A 23,597-nucleotide genomic window follows, 5' to 3' on the forward strand; every position below is an offset into this window, starting at 1 on the left:
ATCGGGAAAATGACGTTAGATTTTTTTATACTTTTTCTTCATTAAATGGGCATATGGACGGTATTTCCCTATATGTCGGCAAATGTTTCCTATAACACAATTTTAAGTGAACAAAAAAAAACATAAAATCACTAACTGCTGATTCTAAAAGTTTCACAGGGACAATGTTTTATCATTTTTAAAATACATGGTTGACGGAAAATGCTTAACAGCTAGGTCCCTGTATTTCAGAAACATCAAATAAGTTCTTTGTTATGTATAAATTTCTTTCAGAAAAATAAAATACTGTACTATATAGCCATCGACATGCCCCTTTTAAAATAAGATAGCGACAATGGATTATATGCATGGCCTTTGTCCGACTCTCTGTCATTATCATTTTGATGATTTTCCCTCTTCAAGTGCTATTGCAACATGGTATACCTTTTCACAGCTTGCAACATGGTATACCTTTTCACAGCTGGCAACATGGTATACCTTTTCACAGCTTTCACTGTTTAAAACTTTAAACAAATATAAGCAGCTGTAGGTAGACATGTGTTCTTCACTTCAATGATTTGGTTACACGTATATTTCCTGGTCAAAGGTCATATGCAACTTACTCCTATAAATATGAGGTTGATATATATTTTTGTATAAAAAATGATTTGAATGTAAAATAAAGCTGTTTAAACCTGTATCTCTTCATAATGCAATATTTTTTCTATCAAAATGTGATTATTTTTTTTATTCTTCACTCGCTCGAGAATTTTTCCTGTTTTAAAATAAAAAAAATTCGCTCGCCTCTTCAACTTTGTTTTAAAAATAAATTTGGAGTGGCCTTAAAAAAATGTTGTTTTTTTTTTTTTACTTCTGGAAGGGATTTTTTCTACAAAATTGGGGGAAAATATATACTCTTTCTTGAGGGGAATGGGGCCAAATATCGGCCCCAAAATTGCCATTAACAAACACTGGAATAGCTAATTTTATTGTGAACCTGGAACAAACTTCGTTTTTTTATTACGAATGTCTGGACAAATTGTCACACATCGGAATGCCGGGACAAACACCCCAAAAGTAGGATTGTCCCGCCTGGACGTCTGGCATGTATGCATGTATGCAGATTTACCGGTAAATGGAAAAGCAAAGAAACAACAGTGGGTATAAATCAGAAAGCGATTCCTTTTTTATGAATGGGTAGGGAAGATCGACATGTGAAAAAATCTTACACAACCAAAATCCCAGGGTAAATTGGTGTTATTTGAACACTGTAACATAATAAACAATCTAGCAATAAATACTGTCAGACATTTGGGCAGTAGGGCAGTAATCCCATGTTCTCATTTCAATAGCCAATGTGTATACATTGTAGCTGATAACTCTAAGAAAAGGATCAACACACAGCATGATGCTAATACACAATGTAGAGTGTTAGCAACTTGGCATTGTGTTGTAAGATCAAAGAATCTTAGTTAGAACTCACTTCAACTTTTCTGTTGATTTTTTTTACACTTCTAGCTGTTGCCATTAACATAGGTGTCATTCAATAACATCTACATGTACCTGAACAATTTAAGTACTGTAGATTAAGCATAAATAAGTGTTCTAAAGGCAATATCACATGGTGTTTGTTTGTTTTGGATAAATTGGAGATTACACTGGTCAGGATGTAATAAAGCATACTTGTATGGGATTTGAAAAGGAGATTTTTCAGCCAAAAAATCTAAATAATTTTTATTAACATTTAAAAAAAAAAATTGTTTATGGGTTTATACATGTAGCATGGCTCAACTCTTGTAGACTAGTAGTCTAGTATTGGCTTAATCAAATTAACCCTTCAAGGCTTGGCTAAATTGCTGCACCTTGTTACACTGATGTTTCTTCCCAATTTTTTTAGAGTGTTGTTTTTATGCCCCCCCGGTAGGGTGGCATATAGCAGTTGAACTGTCCGTCAGTATGTCTGTCCGTGGGTCCATCAGAAAAAACTTTTACATTGGCCATAACTTTTTCACTTTTGAAGATAGCAACTTGATATTTGGCATGCATGCAACAGCAACAATTTCCCACTTTACCCTTTACCCCTTAGATATGTATTTTTACGTATTGGTTGTCCGTTGGAAAATTAAATTTAATTAAAGACCTTTCTTGCTAGATTCAAGTTTTAAAGGCATCATTTATAACCCTTAGATACTGATGAGCAGCAAACAGAATTAAACCTCAACAGACTGCGAGTTACTCGTAACTCACAGGCTGTTCTGGTTTTATGCTGTTTGTCCATAGCCATTTTGACTTTGCTTCAGAGTGGGAAAGGGTTAAAGTCAAAAGGAAGTTTTTTTTCCCAATCCAAAACTCCTCGGCCCTATTTCCAATGAGGTTAAAAAGAAACACTGGTTCCATTTCAGATGAGACCGTGCCTGTGGCCTGTGACATGTTGTTGGCGTCTCGTACGAATGAAGCTTCTAGGTCCTCCAAGACAGCTGTGTAAGGCGTGCCTTCGACACCTGGTTTGTGTTTACGATACAAATACTTTAAGCCTTTCCTACTCTTATAGGCATTTGGATGCATTTTAACAAAATCAAATTAAAATAGAGACATTTCTTACTAGTTTCAAGTTTTTAAGGCTTCATTTTCAATCCTGAGCAAACACACTGATAAGCAGCAAACAGCTTAAAACTTGAACACACTGCGAGTTACTCAAAGGCTGTTATGGTTTTATGCTTGTTGCATATAGCCATTTGCAATTTGCTTCGTGCAGGAAAGGATTAAAAATTCATATTTGTTTATTTACCCCTGCAAATGATTTATTTGTATCACTGGGAAGGAGGTTTGAAAGGGGGCATATATGAGTCACTATGTCAATCAGTCGGTTGGTTAGTTTGGCAACATAAATTAATGTTTTTTTCAATATTTTGGGAATGGGATCAGGGCCCTTTGTATTGGAAAAATTGTTTTGTTTTGACAAATATTAAGATATTTTGCTAAAAAGTACTTTGAAATTGAGCATTGAAGTGTTTTCAAAAGAAGATGTACATACTAAGGTCCAACTTATAGTCTGAGCTAAATAAACTAAATGTTGAAACTAAAGATAATATTCAGAAAGCTTCACTTGGGAGTTCTAGGCAGTCATTTGGGGGAAAAACCTTTTTGAGGGTGAGATTGATCCCACTATTTGAGGGTGAGATTGATCCCACTATTTGAGGGTGAGATTGATCCCAAATCTATTCAAAAACAAAAACTATGTATTAGTTTGTTAATTGTGCTTATTGACTATTCCACACTGGAAACATCAAAGCATAATTTATTATGCCCCCCTTCGAAGAAGAGGGGGTATATTGTTTTGCACATGTAGGTTGGTCTGTCTGTCGGTCCGTCCGTCGGTCTGTCCGTCCACCAGGTGGTTTCTGGATGATAACTCAAGAACGCTTAGGCCTAGGATCATGAAACTTCATTGATCATGACTGGCAGATGACCCCAATTGATTTTCAGGTCACTAGGTCAAAGGTCACGGTGACTCAAACCAGTAAAATGGTTTCAGAATGATAACTCAAGAACGCTTACGCCTAGGATCATGAAACTTCATAGGTACATTGATCATGACTCGCAGATGACCCCTATTGATTTTCAGGTCACTAGGTCAAAGGTCAAGGTCACAGTGACTCGAACCAGTAAAATGGTTTCCGGATGTTAACTCAAGAACGCTTACGCCTAGGATCATGAAACTTCATAGGTACATTGATCATGACTGGCAGATGACCCCTATTGATTTTCAGGTCACTAGGTCAAAGGTCACGGTAACTTGACACAGTAAAATGGTTTCCGGATGATAACTCAAGAAAGCTTATGCCAAGGATCATGAAACTTCATAGGTACATTGATCATGACTCGCAAATGATCCCTATTAATTTTCAGGTAGCTAGGTCAAGGTCACAGTGACAAAAAACGTATTCACACAATGGCTGCCACTACAACAGACAGCCCATATGGGGGGCATGCATGTTTTACAAACCTTGTTCATGTATGATTTCAGAACGAGGCTTTGGAGTCAGAATGGGCGTATGTATGCCTGGGGATAACGTTTGTGTGTGTGGCTCTCATGGTGCTGTTTGGCTGGATCATCTACAGGGACCCTTGCTTCCAGTGGGAGATTAGAACACAGCTGGTATGTACGGCTTAATGTTTGTTTTGAATAAAAATTTCGAATTTGAGTGTTTTTTTCTAAAGATTGCTTCAAATTTGGAACACAAGTGTTTGATACATTATTTTTGCTAAGGTTGAACACATAGAGCTGGAAAAGGAGATGACTGAATGTTGCGCTTTAAACAAAAAAAGTGAAACCTTTGGAAACCTTCAATTGGGATTTTTGGTCAACCAGGAGATTAGAACGACTTCCATAATGGATTGATGTTTTCTTGTTTTTAGTGTGATGACTACCATAATGGACTGATAGCCGGTGCATTCTGCTATGATCTCTGTGTGAAGCGTGTCTCATTTCTCTCTTCTTGTTTTCAGTGTGATGACTACGATAATGGACTGATAGCTGGTGCATTCTGCTATGATCTCTGTGTGGAGCGGGTCTCATTTCTCTCTTCTAGTTTTCATTGTGATGACTACCATAATGGACTGATAGCTTGTTCATTTGGCTTTAATCTCTGTGTGGAGCCTGTCTCATTTCTGTCTTCTTGATTTCAGTGTGATGACTACCATAATGGACTGATAGCCGGTGCATTCTGCTATGATCTCTGTGTGGAGCTGGTCTCATTTCTGTCTTCTTGATTTCAGTGTGATGACTATCATAATGGACTGATAGCCGGTGCATTCTGCTATGATCTCTGTGTGAAGCATGTCTCATTTCTGTCTTCTTGTTATCAGTGATATGACTACTATAATGGACTGATAGCCGATGCGTTCTACTATGATCTCTGTGTAAAGCATGTCTCATTCCTCTCTTATTGTTTTCAGTGATACGACTACCATAATGGACTGATAGCTGGTGCATTCTGCTATGATCTCTGTGTGGAGCTGGTCTCATATCTGTCTTCTTGTTTTCAGTGTGATGACTTCCATAATGGACTGATAGCCGGTGCATTCTGCTATGATCTCTGTGTGAAGCATGTCTCATTTCTGTCTTCTTGTTTTCAGTGATACGACTACTATAATGGACTGATAGCCGGTGCATTCTGCTATGATCTCTGTGTGAAGCATGTCTCATTCCTCTCTTATTGTTTTCAGTGATACGACTACCATAATGGACTGATAGCTGTTGCATTCTGCTATGATCTCTGTGCGAAGCGTGTCTCATTTCTGTCTTCTTGTTTTCAGTGTGACAACTACCATAATGGACTGATAGCCGGTGCATTCTGCTATGATCTCTGTGTGGAGCGTGTGTCATTTCTGTCTTCTTGTTTTCAGTGTGATGGCTACCATAATGGACTGATAGCAGGTGCATTCTGCTATGATCTCTGTTTCAAGCAGGTCTCATTTCTCTCTTCTAGTTTTCAGTTATACGACTACCATAATGGACTGATAGCTGGTGCATTCTGCTATGATCTCTGTGTGGAGCTGGTCTCATATCTGTCTTCTTGATTTCAGTGTGATGACTACCATAATGGACTGATAGCCGGTGCATTCGGCTATGATCTCTGTGTGGAGCGTGTCTCATTTCTGTCTTCTTGTTTTCAGTGTGATGACTACCATAATGGACTGGTAGCAGGTGCATTTGGCTATGATCTCTGTGTGGAGCGTGTCTCATTTATGTCTTCTTGTTTTCAGTGTGATGACTACCATAATGGACTGGTAGCCGGTGCATTCTGCTATGATCTCTGTGTGAAGCGTGTCTCATTTCTGTCTTCTTGTTTTCAGTGATTCGACTACCATAATGGACTGTTAGCCGGTGCTTTCTGCTATGATCTCTGTGAAGCGTGTCTCATTTCTGTCTTCTTGTTTTCAGTGATACGACTACCATAATGGACTGATAGCTGGTGCATTCTGCTATGATCTCTGTGAAGCGTGTCTCATTTCTCTCTTATTGTTTTCAGTGATACTACTACCATAATGGACTGTTAGCCGGTGCATTCTGCTATGATCTCTGTGTGAAGCTTGTCTCATTTCTGTCTTTTTGTTTTCAGTGATACGACTACCATAATGGACTGATAGCTGGTGCATTCTGCTATGATCTCTGTGAAGCGTGTCTCATTTCTCTCTTATTGTTTTCAGTGATACTACTACTATAATGGAGTGATAGCCAGTGCATTCTGCTATGATCTCTGTGAGAAGCTGTCTCATTTTTGTCTTCTTGTTTTCAGTGTGATGACTACCATAAAAGACTGATAGCCGGTGCATTCTGATATGATCTCTGTGTGAAGTGTGTCTCATTTTTGTCTTCTTGTTTTCAGTGATACTACTACTATAATGGACTGATAGCCGGTGCATTCTGCTATGATCTCTGCGTGAAGCATGTCTCATTCCTCTCTTATTGTTTTCAGTGATATGACTACCATAATGGACTGATAGCTGGTGCATTCTGCTATGATCTCTGTGCGAAGCGTGTCTCATTTCTCTCTTCTTGTTTTCAGTGTAATGACTATGAACTCTGTGCGAAGCGTGTCTCATTTCTGTCTTCTTGTTTTCAGTGTGACGACCACCATAATGGACTGATAGCCGGTGCATTCTGCTATGATCTCTGTCTGGAGCGTGTCTCATTTCTCTCTTCTTGTTTTCAGTGTGATGACTACCATAATGGACTGATAGCTGCAGCATTCTGCTATGATCTCTGTGTTGAGCGTGTCTCATTTCTGTCTTCTTGTTTTCAGTGTGACGACTACCATAATGGACTGATAGCCGGTGCATTCTGCTATGATCTCTGTGTGAAGCATATCTCATTCCTCTCTTATTGTTTTCAGTGATACGACTACCATAATGGACTGATAGCTGGTGCATTCTGCTATGATCTCTGTGTTGAGAGTGTCTCATTTCTGTCTTCTTGTTTTCAGTGTGACGACTACCATAATGGACTGATAGCCGGTGCATTCTGCTATGATCTCTGTGTGGAGCGTGTCTCATTTCTCTCTTCTTGTTTTCAGTGTGATGACTACCATAATGGACTGATAGCAGGTGCATTCTGCTATGATCTCTGTTTCAAGCAGGTCTCATTTCTCTCCTAGTTTTCAGTTATACGACTACCATAATGGACTGATAGCTGGTGCATTCTGCTATGATCTCTGTGTGGAGCTGGTCTCATATCTGTCTTCTTGTTTTCAGTGTGACAACTACCATAATGGACTGATAGCCGGTGCATTCTGCTATGATCTCTGTGTGGAGCGTGTCTCATTTCTCTCTTCTTGTTTTCAGTGTGATGACTACCATAATGGACTGATAGCAGGTGCATTCTGCTATGATCTCTGTTTCAAGCAGGTCTCATTTCTCTCTTCTAGTTTTCAGTTATACGACTACCATAATGGACTGATAGCTGGTGCATTCTGCTATGATCTCTGTGTGGAGCTGGTCTCATATCTGTCTTCTTGTTTCAGTGTGATGACTACCATAATGGACTGGTAGCAGGTACATTTGGCTATGATCTCTGTGTGGAGCGTGTCTCATTTATGTCTTCTTGTTTTCAGTGTGATGACTACCATAATGGACTGGTAGCCGGTGCATTCTGCTATGATCTCTGTGTGAAGCGTGTCTCATTTCTGTCTTCTTGTTTTCAGTGTGATGACTACCATAATGGACTGGTAGCAGGTGCATTTGGCTATGATCTCTGTGAAGCGTGTCTCATTTCTGTCTTCTTGTTTTCAGTGATACGACTACCATAATGGACTGATAGCTGGTGCATTCTACTATGATCTCTGTAAAGCGTGTCTCATTTCTCTCTTAGTGTTTTCAGTGATACTACTACCATAATGGACTGTTAGCCGGTGCATTCTGCTATGACCTCTGTGTGAAGCTTGTCTCATTTCTGTCTTCTTGTTTTCAGTGATACGACTACCATAATGGACTGATAGCTGGTGCATTCTGCTATGATCTCTGTGAAGCGTGTCTCATTTCTCTCTTATTGTTTTCAGTGATACTACTACTATAATGGAGTGATAGCCAGTGCATTCTGCTATGATCTCTGTGTGAAGCTGTCTCATTTTTGTCTTCTTGTTTTCAGTGTGATGACTACCATAAAAGACTGATAGCCGGTGCATTCTGATATGATCTCTGTGTGAAGTGTGTCTCATTTTTGTCTTCTTGTTTTCAGTGATACTACTACTATAACGGACTGATAGCCGGTGCATTCTGTTATGATCTCTGTGTGAAGCATGTCTCATTCCTCTCTTATTGTTTTCAGTGATTCGACTACCATAATGGACTGATAGCTGGTGCATTCTGCTATGATCTCTGTGCGAAGCGTGTCTCATTTCTCTCTTCTTGTTTTTAGTGTAATGACTATGATCTCTGTGCGAAGCGTGTCTCATTTCTGTCTTCTTGTTTTCAGTGTACGACTACCATAATGGACTGATAGCCGGTGCATTCTGCTATGATCTCTGTGTGGAGCGTGTCTCATTTCTGTCGTCTTGCGTTTCAGCACTCTAGTGATGGAGTATATCCAGTCCATTCTGCATATTACTACTACTATACGGACTGATAAGCCGGTGCATTCTGTTATGATCTCTGTGTGAAGCATGTCTCATTCCTCTCTTATTGTTTTCAGTGATTCGACTACCATAATGGACTGATAGCTGGTGCATTCTGCTATGATCTCTGTGCGAAGCGTGTCTCATTTCTCTCTTCTTGTTTTTAGTGTAATGACTATGATCTCTGTGCGAAGCGTGTCTCATTTCTGTCTTCTTGTTTTCAGTGTGACGACTACCATAATGGACTGATAGCCGGTGCATTCTGCTATGATCTCTGTGTGGAGCGTGTCTCATTTCTGTCGTCTTGCGTTGATCAGCAGGGGAATCTCTCAGTGAGTTGGAGATATATCATCAGTCCCAGATTACCCATTAGACAGTGTAGGCATCTGCCTATTGGCCCTGCGTCTTTAAGGGGTTCCATGAGACTGTGATGAAAGTTTAATGCGTAAATATAGAGACTACAGTGATTTTTTAAAAATTCTTATTACAATTATAAGAATTTCATATTGGCATTACAGTATATATTAATTACATACATATATTCAAACCTATAAAAGGACATTGTCACATTGTCTTGACAGCCTTGGCACTAGTAGGCTAATCATTAATGTAAATGAGTGAAATCGACTTGGCACTGGCGTTTTAGTATCCCAAAGCTTTTGTTTTGAACTGCTTTTTAAGTACTGGATTGACAGTGCTCAAACTTTCACACGAATGACCTTAATGTATATTGATTATTGTTAAGGCAGGAATTTTGGCTGAGATGAGTTTTGGTAGAATTATTGTTTGGGCGAGTTTTGGAAAAATTATGTCCATTTAGCATTGTAGAATAGATCTATATAGGTTGAAAATTGTGTGCTTTTTAAATGTGGATCATTATGAAAGATTTGAATGACCTTAATGGGTAGATTGTGAAGAAAGAAATGTTTGACTGCGACCAGTTTTTGCTGAATTATTGCATTGTCTTTTTTGTCAAAGGTAATGGTAGAATCTATAGATAGATGTCTTTGTCAAAACATGCATTGTCGGTTCATCAATGTCTGTGGCAAATTCATGGTTTAAACTTTACAGAATACCTTAACCTTGTTATATTTTGTTGTGAAATTAATAAGTTAACACTGAATTGTTCAGCTGTCTCTGAATGTAAATGAATTTCACCATATTCAGGTTTGTTTAACTCACATCCGGTTAAGTAAAGAAAAAACAACAACTGAATTATCCCATTATGGTGGTGTTTCATTGTAACAAAGTACAACCATACTTTGCCTTAAAAATTGATTTAAGAAAAACACTGAATTATCCCATTTTCAAGGTGTTTCGATGGAACAAGTTTGTGATAAAGGCCGAGCGACCGAATCACAAAAAGGAAGGAGAAAAGGATGAGTTGATTTGGGAAGGAATGAAAATGCAGGACCTGGCTGTGATATTAGACGATTTCTTAAGGGCAGTCCTTGGGGTAGCAGACCATTCCAAACTTATAGAACGGGTTATACAGCACGCCGACTTCAACCACGATTCTGTGGTAAGAAAAATTGAGCCTCGCTCAGGGAAATTAATTTTGTGCTTAACGCATGTTTCCCACTTAACTGGCTTTTCACTATGAATAGACTTTCTTAAAACGAAAAATAGAAAGAAGCAAAAATTGTTGTCCCTGAGTAGCCTGTGTGGACTCACAGGCTTATCTAGGATGTCACTTTACCCACGTGCATTAATCCCTGTTGTCCCAGAACATTGCTAAACTGTGATGTTGTAATGCTGGCAATGGCAACAGCACGGACCCCTATATAGGATTTCTTGAGAAAATGTTGTATACTATTATATTCCTTGCAAAAAGCGGAGGGATATAGTTTTGGCATTGTCCGTCTGTCTGTCCCTCCATTTATCCCAAACTTTTTTGTTAAAGCGGCAAATATATCAATTCAACAAATTTGCTAGTTTATTTAGTTTTCTTTAAGTCTCTTTTTTTCAGGTTGTATCAGGTTATTTGTCAAATGGCAGAGAACATCCTCAAGGATTGAGTCAACTTTTCTTCTGATTAATGTCAATGTTGGAGGAGAAGAATATGTCAGATGTGTTGATAAACAGGAAATTCATAAAGTCGAGATTTCTTTTACAGATTTTAAGGTTGTCTGAAGGTTGAAACCTGGTACTTTTAAATCTGAGAAGTACTAACACAGAGCTCCAGATAAGGGCCGTACAGCCGCAAATACGGCTTTTTCATGAAGGTTTACGCATTTATTTTTATAAACTAGACGTACAATTACGACTTTAATATCCCTTTTACGCATTTACGAAAACAATCTGGCCGTACTGATATGTCCGCGTCAGCGCGGCGTGATTTGTTGGTCTCTAACCTAACGGCGCTTTTTGTTTATTTAAATTACCGAAAAGTTGTAGACTGGGTTCAGATATTATTGTTTATTATGTTGTGTGATTTCCAGTAACTTGTAAACCCGTCAAAAACAATATGTATGCGCGCAAGGGAAGGCCAGCTAACTTTTGGTTTCAAAAAAACACTTTGTTGTCATATAATGGCTACATGCAGTCGTCTAACTATCCTGATATTCAATATGTCAACCCAGAAAAAGACATTGTCGCCCCGATATTAAACAATTTGATTGCATCGGTGGCTACTTTGCAACTTTGACAGTTAACTGCTAGAGCAACGATTCTTTTGAAATGAGACAGTGATTTAGTGTTCATTTACTTAGCTTACTAGTTGGCTTGTGTTTTCTTGTCAAGAAAAATGAAGAAATAGTATTTAGACATGCGTTTAAATGTGTTGTTTTATTTGTATAATAATGCAGAATGGAAAACCTAATAAAGTAACTGTTTAGGAAGCTAAATATATTTAATATAATTGCTGCAAATGTTTCTGTTAAGTCAGTTATAGACATTTCAATATACAAGAACACGGGTAGTACAGTACTACCTGTATTTTTGGATATAGTAGTACAGGTACTTATTGATTTTCAGCGTTACTCCTTTTCTTTCTGTCAGTGGCAGTACCGTTACTAATTTCACAAATCCTTTTCTGGAGCTCTGCTAACAATTGCCATTCAGGAAAAAGAAATACATCTGTAAATATTGTGAGATTATTTAACATAACAACTGCCAGCCATATCCTGCACAAACAGTATTCATTCATTACAGTCTGTTGAGAATTCTGCTCATTGTTAAATATTGCACTAATGGCTTCCATACTTTACAGGTGAGCTTTGGCGAAATCCGCTCATTATGGCACCTACTGCACATCCCAGAATTTCGCATGTTGTTCATATTTAACGAGAGTTCCGTGTTTCCGACACTAAACGGGTCGTGTGGTACGATGTACGCAGTAGAGGAAACATACCAGCCTTATCTGTACAGGGAAAACAAGTCCTTTGTGGAGAAAGTGTTCTCAACCAGGTAAAGGGTTTATAAGAGTCTCATTCTATTAAAACTGGGCGTATTACATATGAGTAAAGTGTCTGCCTAGGCTAATCAGGGATGACACTTTCCATTACATATGAGTAAAGTGTCTGCCTAGGCTAATCAGGGATGACACTGTCCATTACATATGAGTAAAGGGTCTGCCTAGGCTAATCAGGGATGACACTTTCCATTGCATATGAGTAAAGTGTCTGCCTAGGCTAATCAGGGATGACACTTTCCATTACATATGAGTAATGTGTCTGCATAGGCTAATCAGGGATGACACTTTCCATTACATATGAGTAAAGTGTCTGCCTAGGTCAATCAGAGATGACACTTTCCATTACATATGAGGAATGTGTCTGCCTAGGCTAATCAGGGATGACACTTTCCGCCTTTAAGGTTTTAAGTTAGGAGGAAGTCTCTTTTTATCAAAAATTCAGTGTAGGCAGAAAGTGTCATCCCTGATTAGACTGCACAGGCTAATCTGAGACAAAAGTTAACACACTTGAATTAAGTGCAGTTTGTTCAGGACAAGGCTAATTAGAAATACAGAGTATGAGTTTTTAAATTATTACATTATAGTTGATTTTGAGTAATGAGTAGTGGTATGATAAAGAGATATATTTATTGCAGGGCTCGAAATTAACACTCGCACACTCGCAAAATGCGAGTGAAAAATACCGATTGCGAGTTAAGTTTTCAGCCACTAGTAATTTTTTGCGAGTAGAGAAATAGTGAAAAAAAACAGTATTATTGCTAAATGCGTTCGACGTCCTGAACGCTAAACCATAGGTCATAAAACGTCCTAATACCCGTATGCGGAAACGCGCACCTTGTATATAGACTGGTATACTTATAGTACAGATACGAGGATGGTATTGGTACAAAGAACGTTAAACAGTCGACTAATTCACACGTGTTCATTGAACTTGAACATACATGGCGTCGAAGCGAAAAATAACAGTAGTTTCTTTTTGCCCACAGATGGAAATAACAATACGATAGATAAAGCAAAGTTAACTGTTGAATAAAAAAAACGATATTAAATTATGTGTCCAGCAAAATTTGCGAGAATGTTTTTGATTTTGCGAGTTGGTATTAAAGCTGCTCGCAATGTTTTGCAAGTAGAAAAAAAAAAAAAAATCGAGCCCTGTATTGTAAATGAATTTTCTAGTCCCAACATCTCCCTTACGCTTAATTTGTTGAATTTCTGTCTTGAACTGCAGATAGCTAACCAGTCCATGAAATAATGATGAGAGGTGTATTATTTTCATTACTGTTGATTCAATGGAAGCGATAAAAACTGAAAATATATAATTATACTGAAACTGAGAATGATATCTAATTAACTCATACACAGCTAAATTTTTACCGTTTCCAACTCAGAAGCGAAATGAAAATGGTCATGTGCAAACAGCATAAAACCAGAAAAGCCTGCAAGTAATTAGCAGTCTGTTCAGGTTTTATACTGTTTGCGGCTCACCAGTATCTAAGGGTTGGAAATGAAGCCTTTGAAACTTGAATCTAGTTATAAGGGTATTTTATCATTTTTAGGGACTACAAATGCTTCAAAATAAGTATCTAAGTGCTAAAGGGCTAAGGCAGGGGTGGCGAAATCAAATGTCCGAGTTGCCCGAGTCGCACATTTGCTTGTCTGGGCAACTGATTTATTTCAATTAAGTTGTCCGTGGACATCAAGTTTTTTAAAAGTCGGGTCCAGGTATACAAAAAAAATACATTGTATAAAAGCCGTTATTAAGTTTTACAACCGGATGTTGACACGCGATTACATTGACAGTGCTATTTGCGGAGCAATCAAGCTAAAATACGTGCACTCTACTGCGCAGTGATCTCCCTTATTCTATAAGAGACCGGGAGCATGCCGCATTTTCAACATTCAGCCCGACTGTTAGACAGTGTACAGACTGTTTTTTTTTATTTTTACAATCAGACGGAAATAAAAAGTATCAAACTAAGATAATCAAAACACGGTCTACCTTGTTATTTAAGACGACTTTAATGGTAAAGATAGAACATTTTGTTTTTTTTAATCTTCAACAACGGAGCAGAAACCCGAAGCTTTGAGCAGTCCACCTCCCAAAAAAACTAAGAAAGATTATGATAAAAAATATGATCTAAGTAAAGGCACCAGAACTTTTCAAGAAACTTGGCTAACAGATTTTCAATGGTTACCAGTTGATGATAATTAAATTGCTACCAGTAGCGGTGCAGAGCCTCAGTCTGATGAGGTCGACATATTGGACTAGTTTAATTTGTTCAGATTACGATGTACTTATGTTCAACACATGTTTTCTAAACACTAGCTTTGCAAGATTAAAAGTTTGAGGAAGTCTTTATATTGTTTATAATATACTGCTATAATGAATGTACCATTGAAATACAATTATAAACAAAACAAGCAAATCATACTCATTTTGATATATTCCACATTATTTTACATTAATCAATAAATGCGTTCATAATTTATATAAACAATTACGGACAAGTGTAGTTCAGCAACGGACAAGTTAAATTTCCTAAATGGCTGTCCGTGGACAAGTAAAGTTTTTTGAGATTTCGCCACCTCTGGTTAAGGGGCTATTTAGTTGTACAATAGTAGTTATAATATCTCACAGTATCATCTAAATGTAAAAATATTAACTAAAATCCAACTTACCAAACTGATATTGGTATGAAAAGGTTTATTGTATTTTTCTAGGTTCGAAGGTACAAAAGATAAAATGAAACTCTTAAGAATCTTTCTATACATTGCAGAAAGTTTACATTATATTATCTAAAAAACATGAAAGGACTAACAAAATACGATTTACTTACAACATGGTTGGTAACAAAAGGCATCTTAAGCCACAAACAAGAAAGTGTGTTTGAAAAACTGATGTTGTCACGTTGGTGAAGTAAGCACAATAAAGGCTTAATCCACTTAAATAGCGAATGTATAACACAACCATTATTTATGTTACAGCACAGCAGTATGACAGTCTGCATGTTGTTGCCTGGTCAATGTATTGTTCATCTCTCATTCATATAAGTTCAACCTTAGAAAATATAATACTGAAAACACTTATATTCTCAATTTTAAAGCATTTTTACCAAAACAACAATACTAATTTCCCAATTTTAGTCAAAACGGCGTAAATTTTCCTGATCCAAAGGGACCTGGCCCAATTCCCAAAATGGTGAAAAAAAAACATTGGCCCTTGTCTGTCCGTCCTTCAGTGCATCCCATTTTTTGTGTCCTGCAAATCTAAAAAAGTATTATTGCTAGAGGTATGAAACTTTAAAAACATAATAACCAGCTTGGCAACTTGCGCCTCTTCATATTTTGTTAGGATGTATATGACATAACAGGTGTTAATGCCCCATTTTAGCAAAAAAGTACCACTTGTGTCAAGAGCAAGTAAAATATATGGACATGTTCAGTCTGATTGAATATGTTGCTTTATAAAATTAATGCTGAGCCCTGACTTAACTCTCATTAACATCATATGCAGGCATCGCTGGGGGCTTCCAGACTTTCCACAGCGCGCCCACATCTCCCTCGGCCTACTGGAATACGCCTACACGGTCCGCGAACACGAGAATGTGAAATACTACATGTGCACATTCAGCCCGGATCACTTCGGGCACACTGAGTATTTCGAGATGAAGGTGTCCACAGTGGACGGCCTCGTGTCTGAAGCTGTTCTCAATGCCAGTTTAATGCAACGGAACTGTGATAGCGACACTCAGTGCGTCTACGGAGACGTGTGTAAAACGTCTTGCGACCGCGTGACGCGTAAGTGTAGCGGCATTCCAGAAAACTACATTCCAGATGTTGTCAGGGTGTGTACTGTGCTCCAGGAATATGTGTTGTTCAATGTGCCAGTAAAGTTGAAATCAGTGCTGAGTAAGCTTGTGGCTGATTGCGTAAGACTTGGAAAGAAATCTCGATTCATGGATCCCGATATGATGGCAGTTGAAGAGAATGTGTTACTGGATCGGTTGAAGCAAGTTTTATGGGATGAACTGAAGTATGCAGACACAAAGTGGCTGGAGAAATCCACTCCAAAACCGCAGCCTGTTAATCTTATATAAATCTTTTTAACGTATGATCAGCATTTTTGGAATTCAGGGCTTAATGCATGTGGGTAAAGAGTCGTCCTGGATTAGACTGTGCAACTTGCACAGGCTTATCAGGGACGACACTTTTTGTTGTCATTGTGTTTTTTAAGGCAGTCTCTGTTGTTATTGTGTTTTTTAAGGCAGTCTCTGTTGTTATTGTGTTTTTTAAGGCAGTCTCTGTTGTTATTGTGTTTTTTAAGGCAGTCTGTAAGTGCGATATTCAGTTTAGGCGGACACTTGTTGAAATTTGCATTTTGTTGATTGAAATTTGCAATATGTAGTTTTCCTTGGATTTACTTTGGTTGAAAAGTGCATTTATTTACTAATTTTTCGCAATATTTAATAGGTTGATTAGTATTTCCTTTAGATATTTTTCCTGTCATATGGAATTAATATCAAGACAACTACATACTGGTCAGCTTCACTGCTCTTAGTTATGCAATATCTTGCGTGATATTCCAGTATTGTTTGTAGTTATTTTCTAGACACGATTTATTAAGTTGAAACTTCCCAACATTACAGGGTTACAAACTGTGTCATATATTATTATATATGTAGGATCAAATATTGTCCAAAGTTATCACTTGGTCTGTTTAAAAAAACGCCACAAAAAAAGGTCATTTTTTGGTCCAATATTCTTGAAACTTGGTCAGTATGTTTGTGTGAATGATATGTACTCAAATTTTAAACTGAGTCATGTGAAGCAAAAAACTATGTAACTTGGTCAATTGAAGAAAGAGCTTTCTAACAATCTCTTTATTCATCAATATTTGCCTTAATCTTCATGAACACTGGTAGGAACATTTTATTTGATAGTATATTAACCACAATATTTAGGGTAAATGACCTGGTCAGCTGTAACAATAAACCTATCATATAAATATTTATAATTCTTGTTGTTATAAACACAGGTAAAGGGCTTAAGACCCCAGGAGCGTCACTGTTTCATTTTATATGCAATACTTCAATGTGTTTCTTGGGCTTGCCTTAATACAGTATTACATAAATGGTTACTTTGTAAGAAGTGTTTACTCACATAAACAAACAGCAGATCTACACTGCTTTCATGTGTCAATATGTGCAAATATACCCTTGCCTGTAACTCTTGGTGTGTAAGCCTTTGCATGCTAGGAAATTTGTCGTCTGCTAAAATGTTGTCTACTGAATTTTTTTAATTAGCATTTTCTTTGATTTTTTTCTAAGAATACTAATAGCAAACAGTTTTGATCCTGATGAGACGCCACGTTCTGTGGCGTCTCATCTGGATCCAAACTGTTTGCAAAGGCCTTCATAATTCGGTTACAGCACTGAAAGAGTTAATAAATACTCAAATGGTATCATACGTTCAACTTCTTGGTCCGTTGTGATCAAAGATCCTACAGTGAATTTAAGTTTGACTTAAGTTTTTGTTCGTAACAATATCACATATGTTACAAATCTTATAAACGTCAGAAAACTACAGTGGACATGAACAACAAAAATTGAATGAACAAATAGTAATCGTAGCAAATGAACAATTGGCGTTTATATTTTCTAGGAAGTTTACTTTAAATTCCTTTTGGTTAGAAATAAAATATTATTTCCTTGAAGTAAATGTATGTTACTTTTGAAAACCTTCTAATTTTTAGCTCAGCTGTTTTCAGAGAAAACCCAAAGCCAACTCGTCGTGTTGTCCTGGTCGTGCTAAACCTTGACATTATGCTCTAATATCAAAGTGCTTCTACCTACAACTTTGAAACTTCATATGTAGAGGCACCTTGATGAGTTGTACACGTCACACCAAAATTAAGGTCAAGGTCTCTGTGACCTCAAGAAAAATAATTCTGACAAGCTTTCATTTATTCAAAACTGCACCCGCAACCGAGCGTTGGCACCCGTTATTCGGTGCTCTTGTTCTTATATCTTTTTAACCATTATGTTAATATTAAATTTTTATTGTTTATATGCTTTATGAATATTCTGTCCAACTGAATCCTTCCATATACATGTAGAAGGCATGTACGATTTTGAAGACTTTTAAGTTAGTATATGTTTTACAGACATACTCAAAACACTTGTTTATATATCTTTATACCTGGCTTAATAATGTTATTTTTATGTAAAAAAGATATTGACAATAGTGTTATTTTAAATGGTAAATGCTTACACCTCTGTCATTGTAACTTTTGTGTTGTATTTTGTAACTTCTCAAAATGTGGTATATATTAAAGAGAGAATTATAGGAGATCATTGAATATTTACTAGTTTACTTATCTTGGATTAAAGAACTTAAACCATAGACCTTGAAATAGAGTTTATAAAATAGTATATATAAATATAGTATTATTTTGTAATAATATTTTATTTATGCATGAAATACAAAACAATTCATACATTAATGAAATTTAAACTTTTTATTTGTATATTGATATTCACATATTTGCTCTCAGTTATGCTTAGAAATTGCTATTTTAGGCCAAAAATGATTGTTGCGGTAATTTTTGCATTGAGACAGAAAACGGCTACATTTGTATGTGTGTTTTTCAATAGCAATTAAGGTTGTTTATTTTATGTGTGTGAAGAGAAAATATGTATGTCTACATTAACATTTGATTCTAGTTTGTAGTTTGTTATAATGTTATATTCCAAATGTATAAAAATAACAGATTGTAAATATTGGTACATTTATTTATTTCCTGTCAGTTTCTTGTCATGCATATACATGTATAGTTTGTAATCAATATAATTTTAATATAATATGTTGAATATTTATAGCTTTCCTTTCCTTTTGCGTTCCTTAAATCTTTTTATTTTTCCTAATTTAAAAAATAGTTATGTATAATAACCGTGTATATACACAAAAATACACATGATTGATTATAACCTAAGGACAACTTAAGGGAAGGGGGAATTAAAAGCATAAAGCTTTTTTAACTCACTTGAGCGAGATTGGCTCATGATGAGCTTTTGTGATCATCTTTTGTTTGTCATGCGTTGGGCGGCGTCAACATTTGCCTTGTTGAAAAGCATGGCTTCCAGGGGGCGGGGCATTTTTCCTTATATGGCTATAGTAAAACATTGTTAACACTCTAGTCGCATTCACATTCAATCTTCATGACACTTGGTCATAACATTTGTTCTAATGATATCTTGGGCTACCAGAACAGATCAGTTCCTTTGTATCTCAGGTAAGAGACGTTGGGCCTGTCACATTAAGTTCTTAAGGAGCTTAAAGGATACAGTATTGTCTGTCATCCATTAGTCCTTGTGTCATTCTGGGGATATTAAAATGGAACTTCACACAAAAAAAATTCTGGTGAACTTTATTATAAAAGGTTGTTCGAATTGTTCTGGTTCATTTTATATGCATGTCACACAAGCTTAAAATAGATTTTGAATATGAAAATTCTTCTTTGAAATCGAAAGGGTCAGGGGTTTGATATTTGGTGTGTAACATAATATGAAGGTCCTCTACCACAAAAAATCCTATAATGCCTCTGGGGTCAAAATTGATCCTGCACTGGGGTATACTTGTTTTACATTATGTATATAGTAAGAAAAACACTCAAAATGCAAGACCGAAAGGTTTGGTATTTGGAATGCATGATTGTCATGTACCAAGTTTGTTCAAATCATGCTCCCAGGATCACACTCATCAACATCTTAATGTTCACCAAGGCCAAAAAACCAACTTTGGGGAAAGGGCCACAGCCTTTTTTTCGGGGAAAAAAGGCATAATGTTCTGGCTTTGGGTAATGAAAATACTTAGGTAGATTGGATTTAGAGAAAAATGCATGATTTTACAGAAATTTCTGTAGGGGAAAGGGCCTTTTTGGTTAAAGGGAAGAAAAAGTGGCCCGTTGCGAAGAAGGGTTTTTCAGCCCTGGTCAAAAGATTTGTTTACACTTTGTATAGACTTATATAGTAAATAACTACATGTATAAACATTTTATCCGATACCACTAGGTTTAGGGTTTTGAAAAATTGTGTTTAAATTGGCATTGGGGTCCTTTAACAAATCTGTTTAAATCTTGCCTCTAGGGTTTAAATTGGCCACATTTAAGGGATTACTTTTTTTGTATATGTTTAAAGTAAAACTTTAGTTTGTTCTAATACTGTCTCAGACCACATGAAGTCTGTGCAATACAGGGTAAAAAACCTCGATATAAAACTAAAGTTATTACACAAACATCAGAAAATCTACAATAACGGGTTAGTTTCTAAATGTCTTAGGTGAGCGACCTATTGCCTCTAGTCCTTCTTGTTTTTAAGTCATTATATTGTTTGATAAGCAGTTGTTAATTTACATTGAACTTCAGGAATGCTTTTGTTGCAGCTATTTTTTTTACCTCAGGCTACAGGGTTGTATGGTATATCCATGATTTTTAGTTCAGTGGTAAACAAAATGTGTTGTAAGATTTGTATTAAGATAGGTTTGTTCGTTTTTTTTGCAAATTTTACGGCATTGTTTTTCTAGTCAAGTCACGGTTTTTGGCACACATCTTTTGGTGGGCAAGTTTACATTTTGCTTAGTATATATATATATAATCTAGATTAAAAGTCTCTGCACATAAGCTTAAAGTTGAAACAGGTAGATGGCAAAAACCAATAGCTATTCCTTATAAAGAAAGAAAATATACTTTATGCATTGTCTTAGAAGATGAATACCACTTTGTTATGAATTGTACATTATACTCAGTATACTGATGTAATAAAAGCTTATTTAAAACCATGGTATTAAGTTAGACCAAATATGTTAAAGTTTATAGATTTATTGACCTCTCAATATAGCAATATTGTTAAAAATTTAGCTATGTTTATTTTTAAAGCATGGGAAATAAAAAAAATACTTATAATACATATTATGATTAGGTTAGGACTTTTGTATATATTTATGCACGGCCTCTCGCTGTATATTGCCTTATAAAATATCCCATACTTTGCTTTACAATGTACCGATATATTTTTGATGTTTATGATTCAAATGACCTGTGACTCTGTTGTTTTTTTAATATTGTATGTGACATTTCATGTATACTCATGGGCTTATTGCCTACTGTATTATCAAATAAACTAAACTATAAGTATAAGATAAGACCCGATAAGATCCTCCGACGAGCCAGATAACCACTCTCCATCCACGTCACCAAACTATTATTCTATTTATCCTGTCACATTTACAACATTCGTTGAAATGTTTCTAAAATATCTAGTTTTCGAGTATTTTGTGTTAAATATTTAATATGGGAAAAAGCACGCGTGGACAAAAACATTGTGACGTCACGTCATGCAAAGCGCTTAGGCTAGCTTCCATCTTGTTAAACAACACAGAAATCGAGTTAATCGTTATTAATTCAATATACAAAGACTAAATTATGCTGTTTAAATAAAAATGTTTAAACAAACAGTACTTTACATGTATTTGGTATTTTTTAATAGAAATAAAAGTATATTTTATTAATAGAAAATAGTAAAGGCATGCGCGGAGAGCAACTGATGGATATTCGAGGTCACGTGGTTTTCTAGCCTAATATATTTTGGGATATTAGGTTACCTGGTTATCGGGCTGATTTAAAGGCATGTGACAGGATAAATAGAAGTATTGATACTACCTTTAAAATGCAATTTAAATTATATAGGACTTCTAGACTCCTGTATTTTGAGATTGATATAGCTGTATAATTGCCATACCAATTATTTCCTCTTTCAAAATACTTTTACAGGTTAACCTACTCAGTATTGGGTATTTATAATTTAAGTATGAAAATTCTGTATTAGGTTTTTGTTGTTTTGTATTAGAATATCTATGTTGATTTAATTGCATCATTTACGAAGTACATTTTCTTTGTTTCTCTAAATTAAATTTACCTAATACATTATATATATTTATATATATTTGAATTTACTGTGAGCAATATTGCTGTGCTTGAATATGTTTCTTGTATAACATAAACATGTATTTGGGTTTAAAGAGATTCTCAGTTGTATGGTGTTGTTTTGTTTTCCCATTTGTCAGTTTGTTTAAGTATGAGCAATTTGCAATAGGTCTTTTAAGCATTGTATTTTCGATCATTGCGCTTTCTCTTTCATTGTCATTTTTAATACTTTGAACAGTACATACGAGTCGTGTTCTGAGAAAACTGGGCATAATGCATGTGCCTAAAGTGTCGTCCAAGATTAGCCTGCATTATGCCCTGTTTTCTCAGAACACGACTCATATATTCTCCACTAGCAGACTCTATTTTGTAGTTACCAGCATTTTCCCCATCAGTATTTTACTTTTGCAACACAGTTGACCATTCTTTTGGTGTAAATGTGTGTGTTGCCGTTGTTGAAAGCAGCATAACTATTGGATTGAGATACCTATTAAACAGCTAAAAAATGTGTGGTTTCTTTTAAGTTTTATTTAAACCTTTGGATATTCATTTTCATTTATCCCTACTGGATATGAAACTGAACTTTGGATATTCATTTTCATTTATCCCTACTGGATATGAAACTGAACTTTGGATATTCATTTTCATTTATCCCTACTGGATATGAAACTGAACTTTGGATATTCATTTGCATTTATCCCTACTGGATATGAAACTGAACTTTGGATATTCATTTGCATTTATCCCTACTGGATATGAAACTGAACTTTGGATATTCATTTTCATTTATCCCTACTGGATATGAAACTGAACTTTGGATATTCATTTATCCCTACTGGATATGAAACTGAACTTCGGATATTATAAAGCTCATTGCATTAAAAGCTTTCGGCTAATTGCGACACTTAAGAGTCCATTTCTTGGAAAAAATCACTGCCGGTAATGAGTTTGTATGGTCTTACAGTGAGGATCTTGAAAACGCTCCCTGGGTGAGGAATGAACCCAGAACTGCCAGATCACTAGGCGTACACCAAATCCACTACCCCGGCCACTGGGATGTGGTGTTTTTAGTAATTGATAAAGTGTAATGCTAATTTTTTTTTGAAAAAAAACACAACAAATTCATCATCCTAACAACGTTCAAAATGTACATGGTGCAGAACTACACAACCAAACTGGGGTATTTATATTGTATGTTTACTAGTGTAGAAAAAAGGTCAGGATACATTTTGTATCTAAAGGCAGATAGACACACTTAAGACCATGGTGATTCCTGTACACCTCCCTTTACCTAGTAGCATGGGTTAGTTATAATGATCAATGAAAGAAAACAACACTGATGTTTTGTCTCTAATATTACAGTTTTGATAATTATAACGACTTACATATTGTACAAATTAAAACACATAGCATTTGCATTCTCATCCACCTATACATGTCTTCATTTAAACTCAATATATGTATAAGATATTTAGATTAACTAATACATCAACAAATATTCTGATTCAAGTAAAAAACACTAGAGGAGTGGTGGTGGTAACGTAGTTCACATGTTTGTTTTTTTAAATCAATAAAACCTTAAACCTAAAAATGGTGCCAATGAAATATC

At 36.1% G+C, this 23,597-nt stretch overlaps 2 protein-coding genes across 2 annotated transcripts in view; both read left to right on the forward strand.

Annotated features, from left to right (window-relative positions):
- LOC127838015 (divergent protein kinase domain 1A-like) overlaps positions 1 to 22,496 on the forward strand; it is a 29,335-nt gene extending 6,839 nt beyond the window's left edge. The window contains exons 2-7 of the mRNA XM_052365518.1: positions 2,382 to 2,483; positions 4,007 to 4,138; positions 8,819 to 8,926; positions 9,907 to 10,116; positions 11,806 to 12,002; positions 15,524 to 22,496. Of these exons, the coding sequence (XP_052221478.1) occupies positions 2,382 to 2,483; positions 4,007 to 4,138; positions 8,819 to 8,926; positions 9,907 to 10,116; positions 11,806 to 12,002; positions 15,524 to 16,106 (1,332 nt within the window). The 3' untranslated portion in view covers positions 16,107 to 22,496. The remainder of the gene's footprint in view (positions 1 to 2,381; positions 2,484 to 4,006; positions 4,139 to 8,818; positions 8,927 to 9,906; positions 10,117 to 11,805; positions 12,003 to 15,523) is intronic.
- The window catches only part of LOC127838009 (ribonuclease 3-like), a 521,860-nt gene that overhangs the window by 665 nt on the left and 497,598 nt on the right, over positions 1 to 23,597 (forward strand). The window lies entirely within an intron of this gene.

Source organism: Dreissena polymorpha, chromosome 7, assembly GCF_020536995.1.
Source record: "Dreissena polymorpha isolate Duluth1 chromosome 7, UMN_Dpol_1.0, whole genome shotgun sequence".
Classification (NCBI taxonomy): Eukaryota; Metazoa; Mollusca; class Bivalvia; order Myida; family Dreissenidae; genus Dreissena; species Dreissena polymorpha.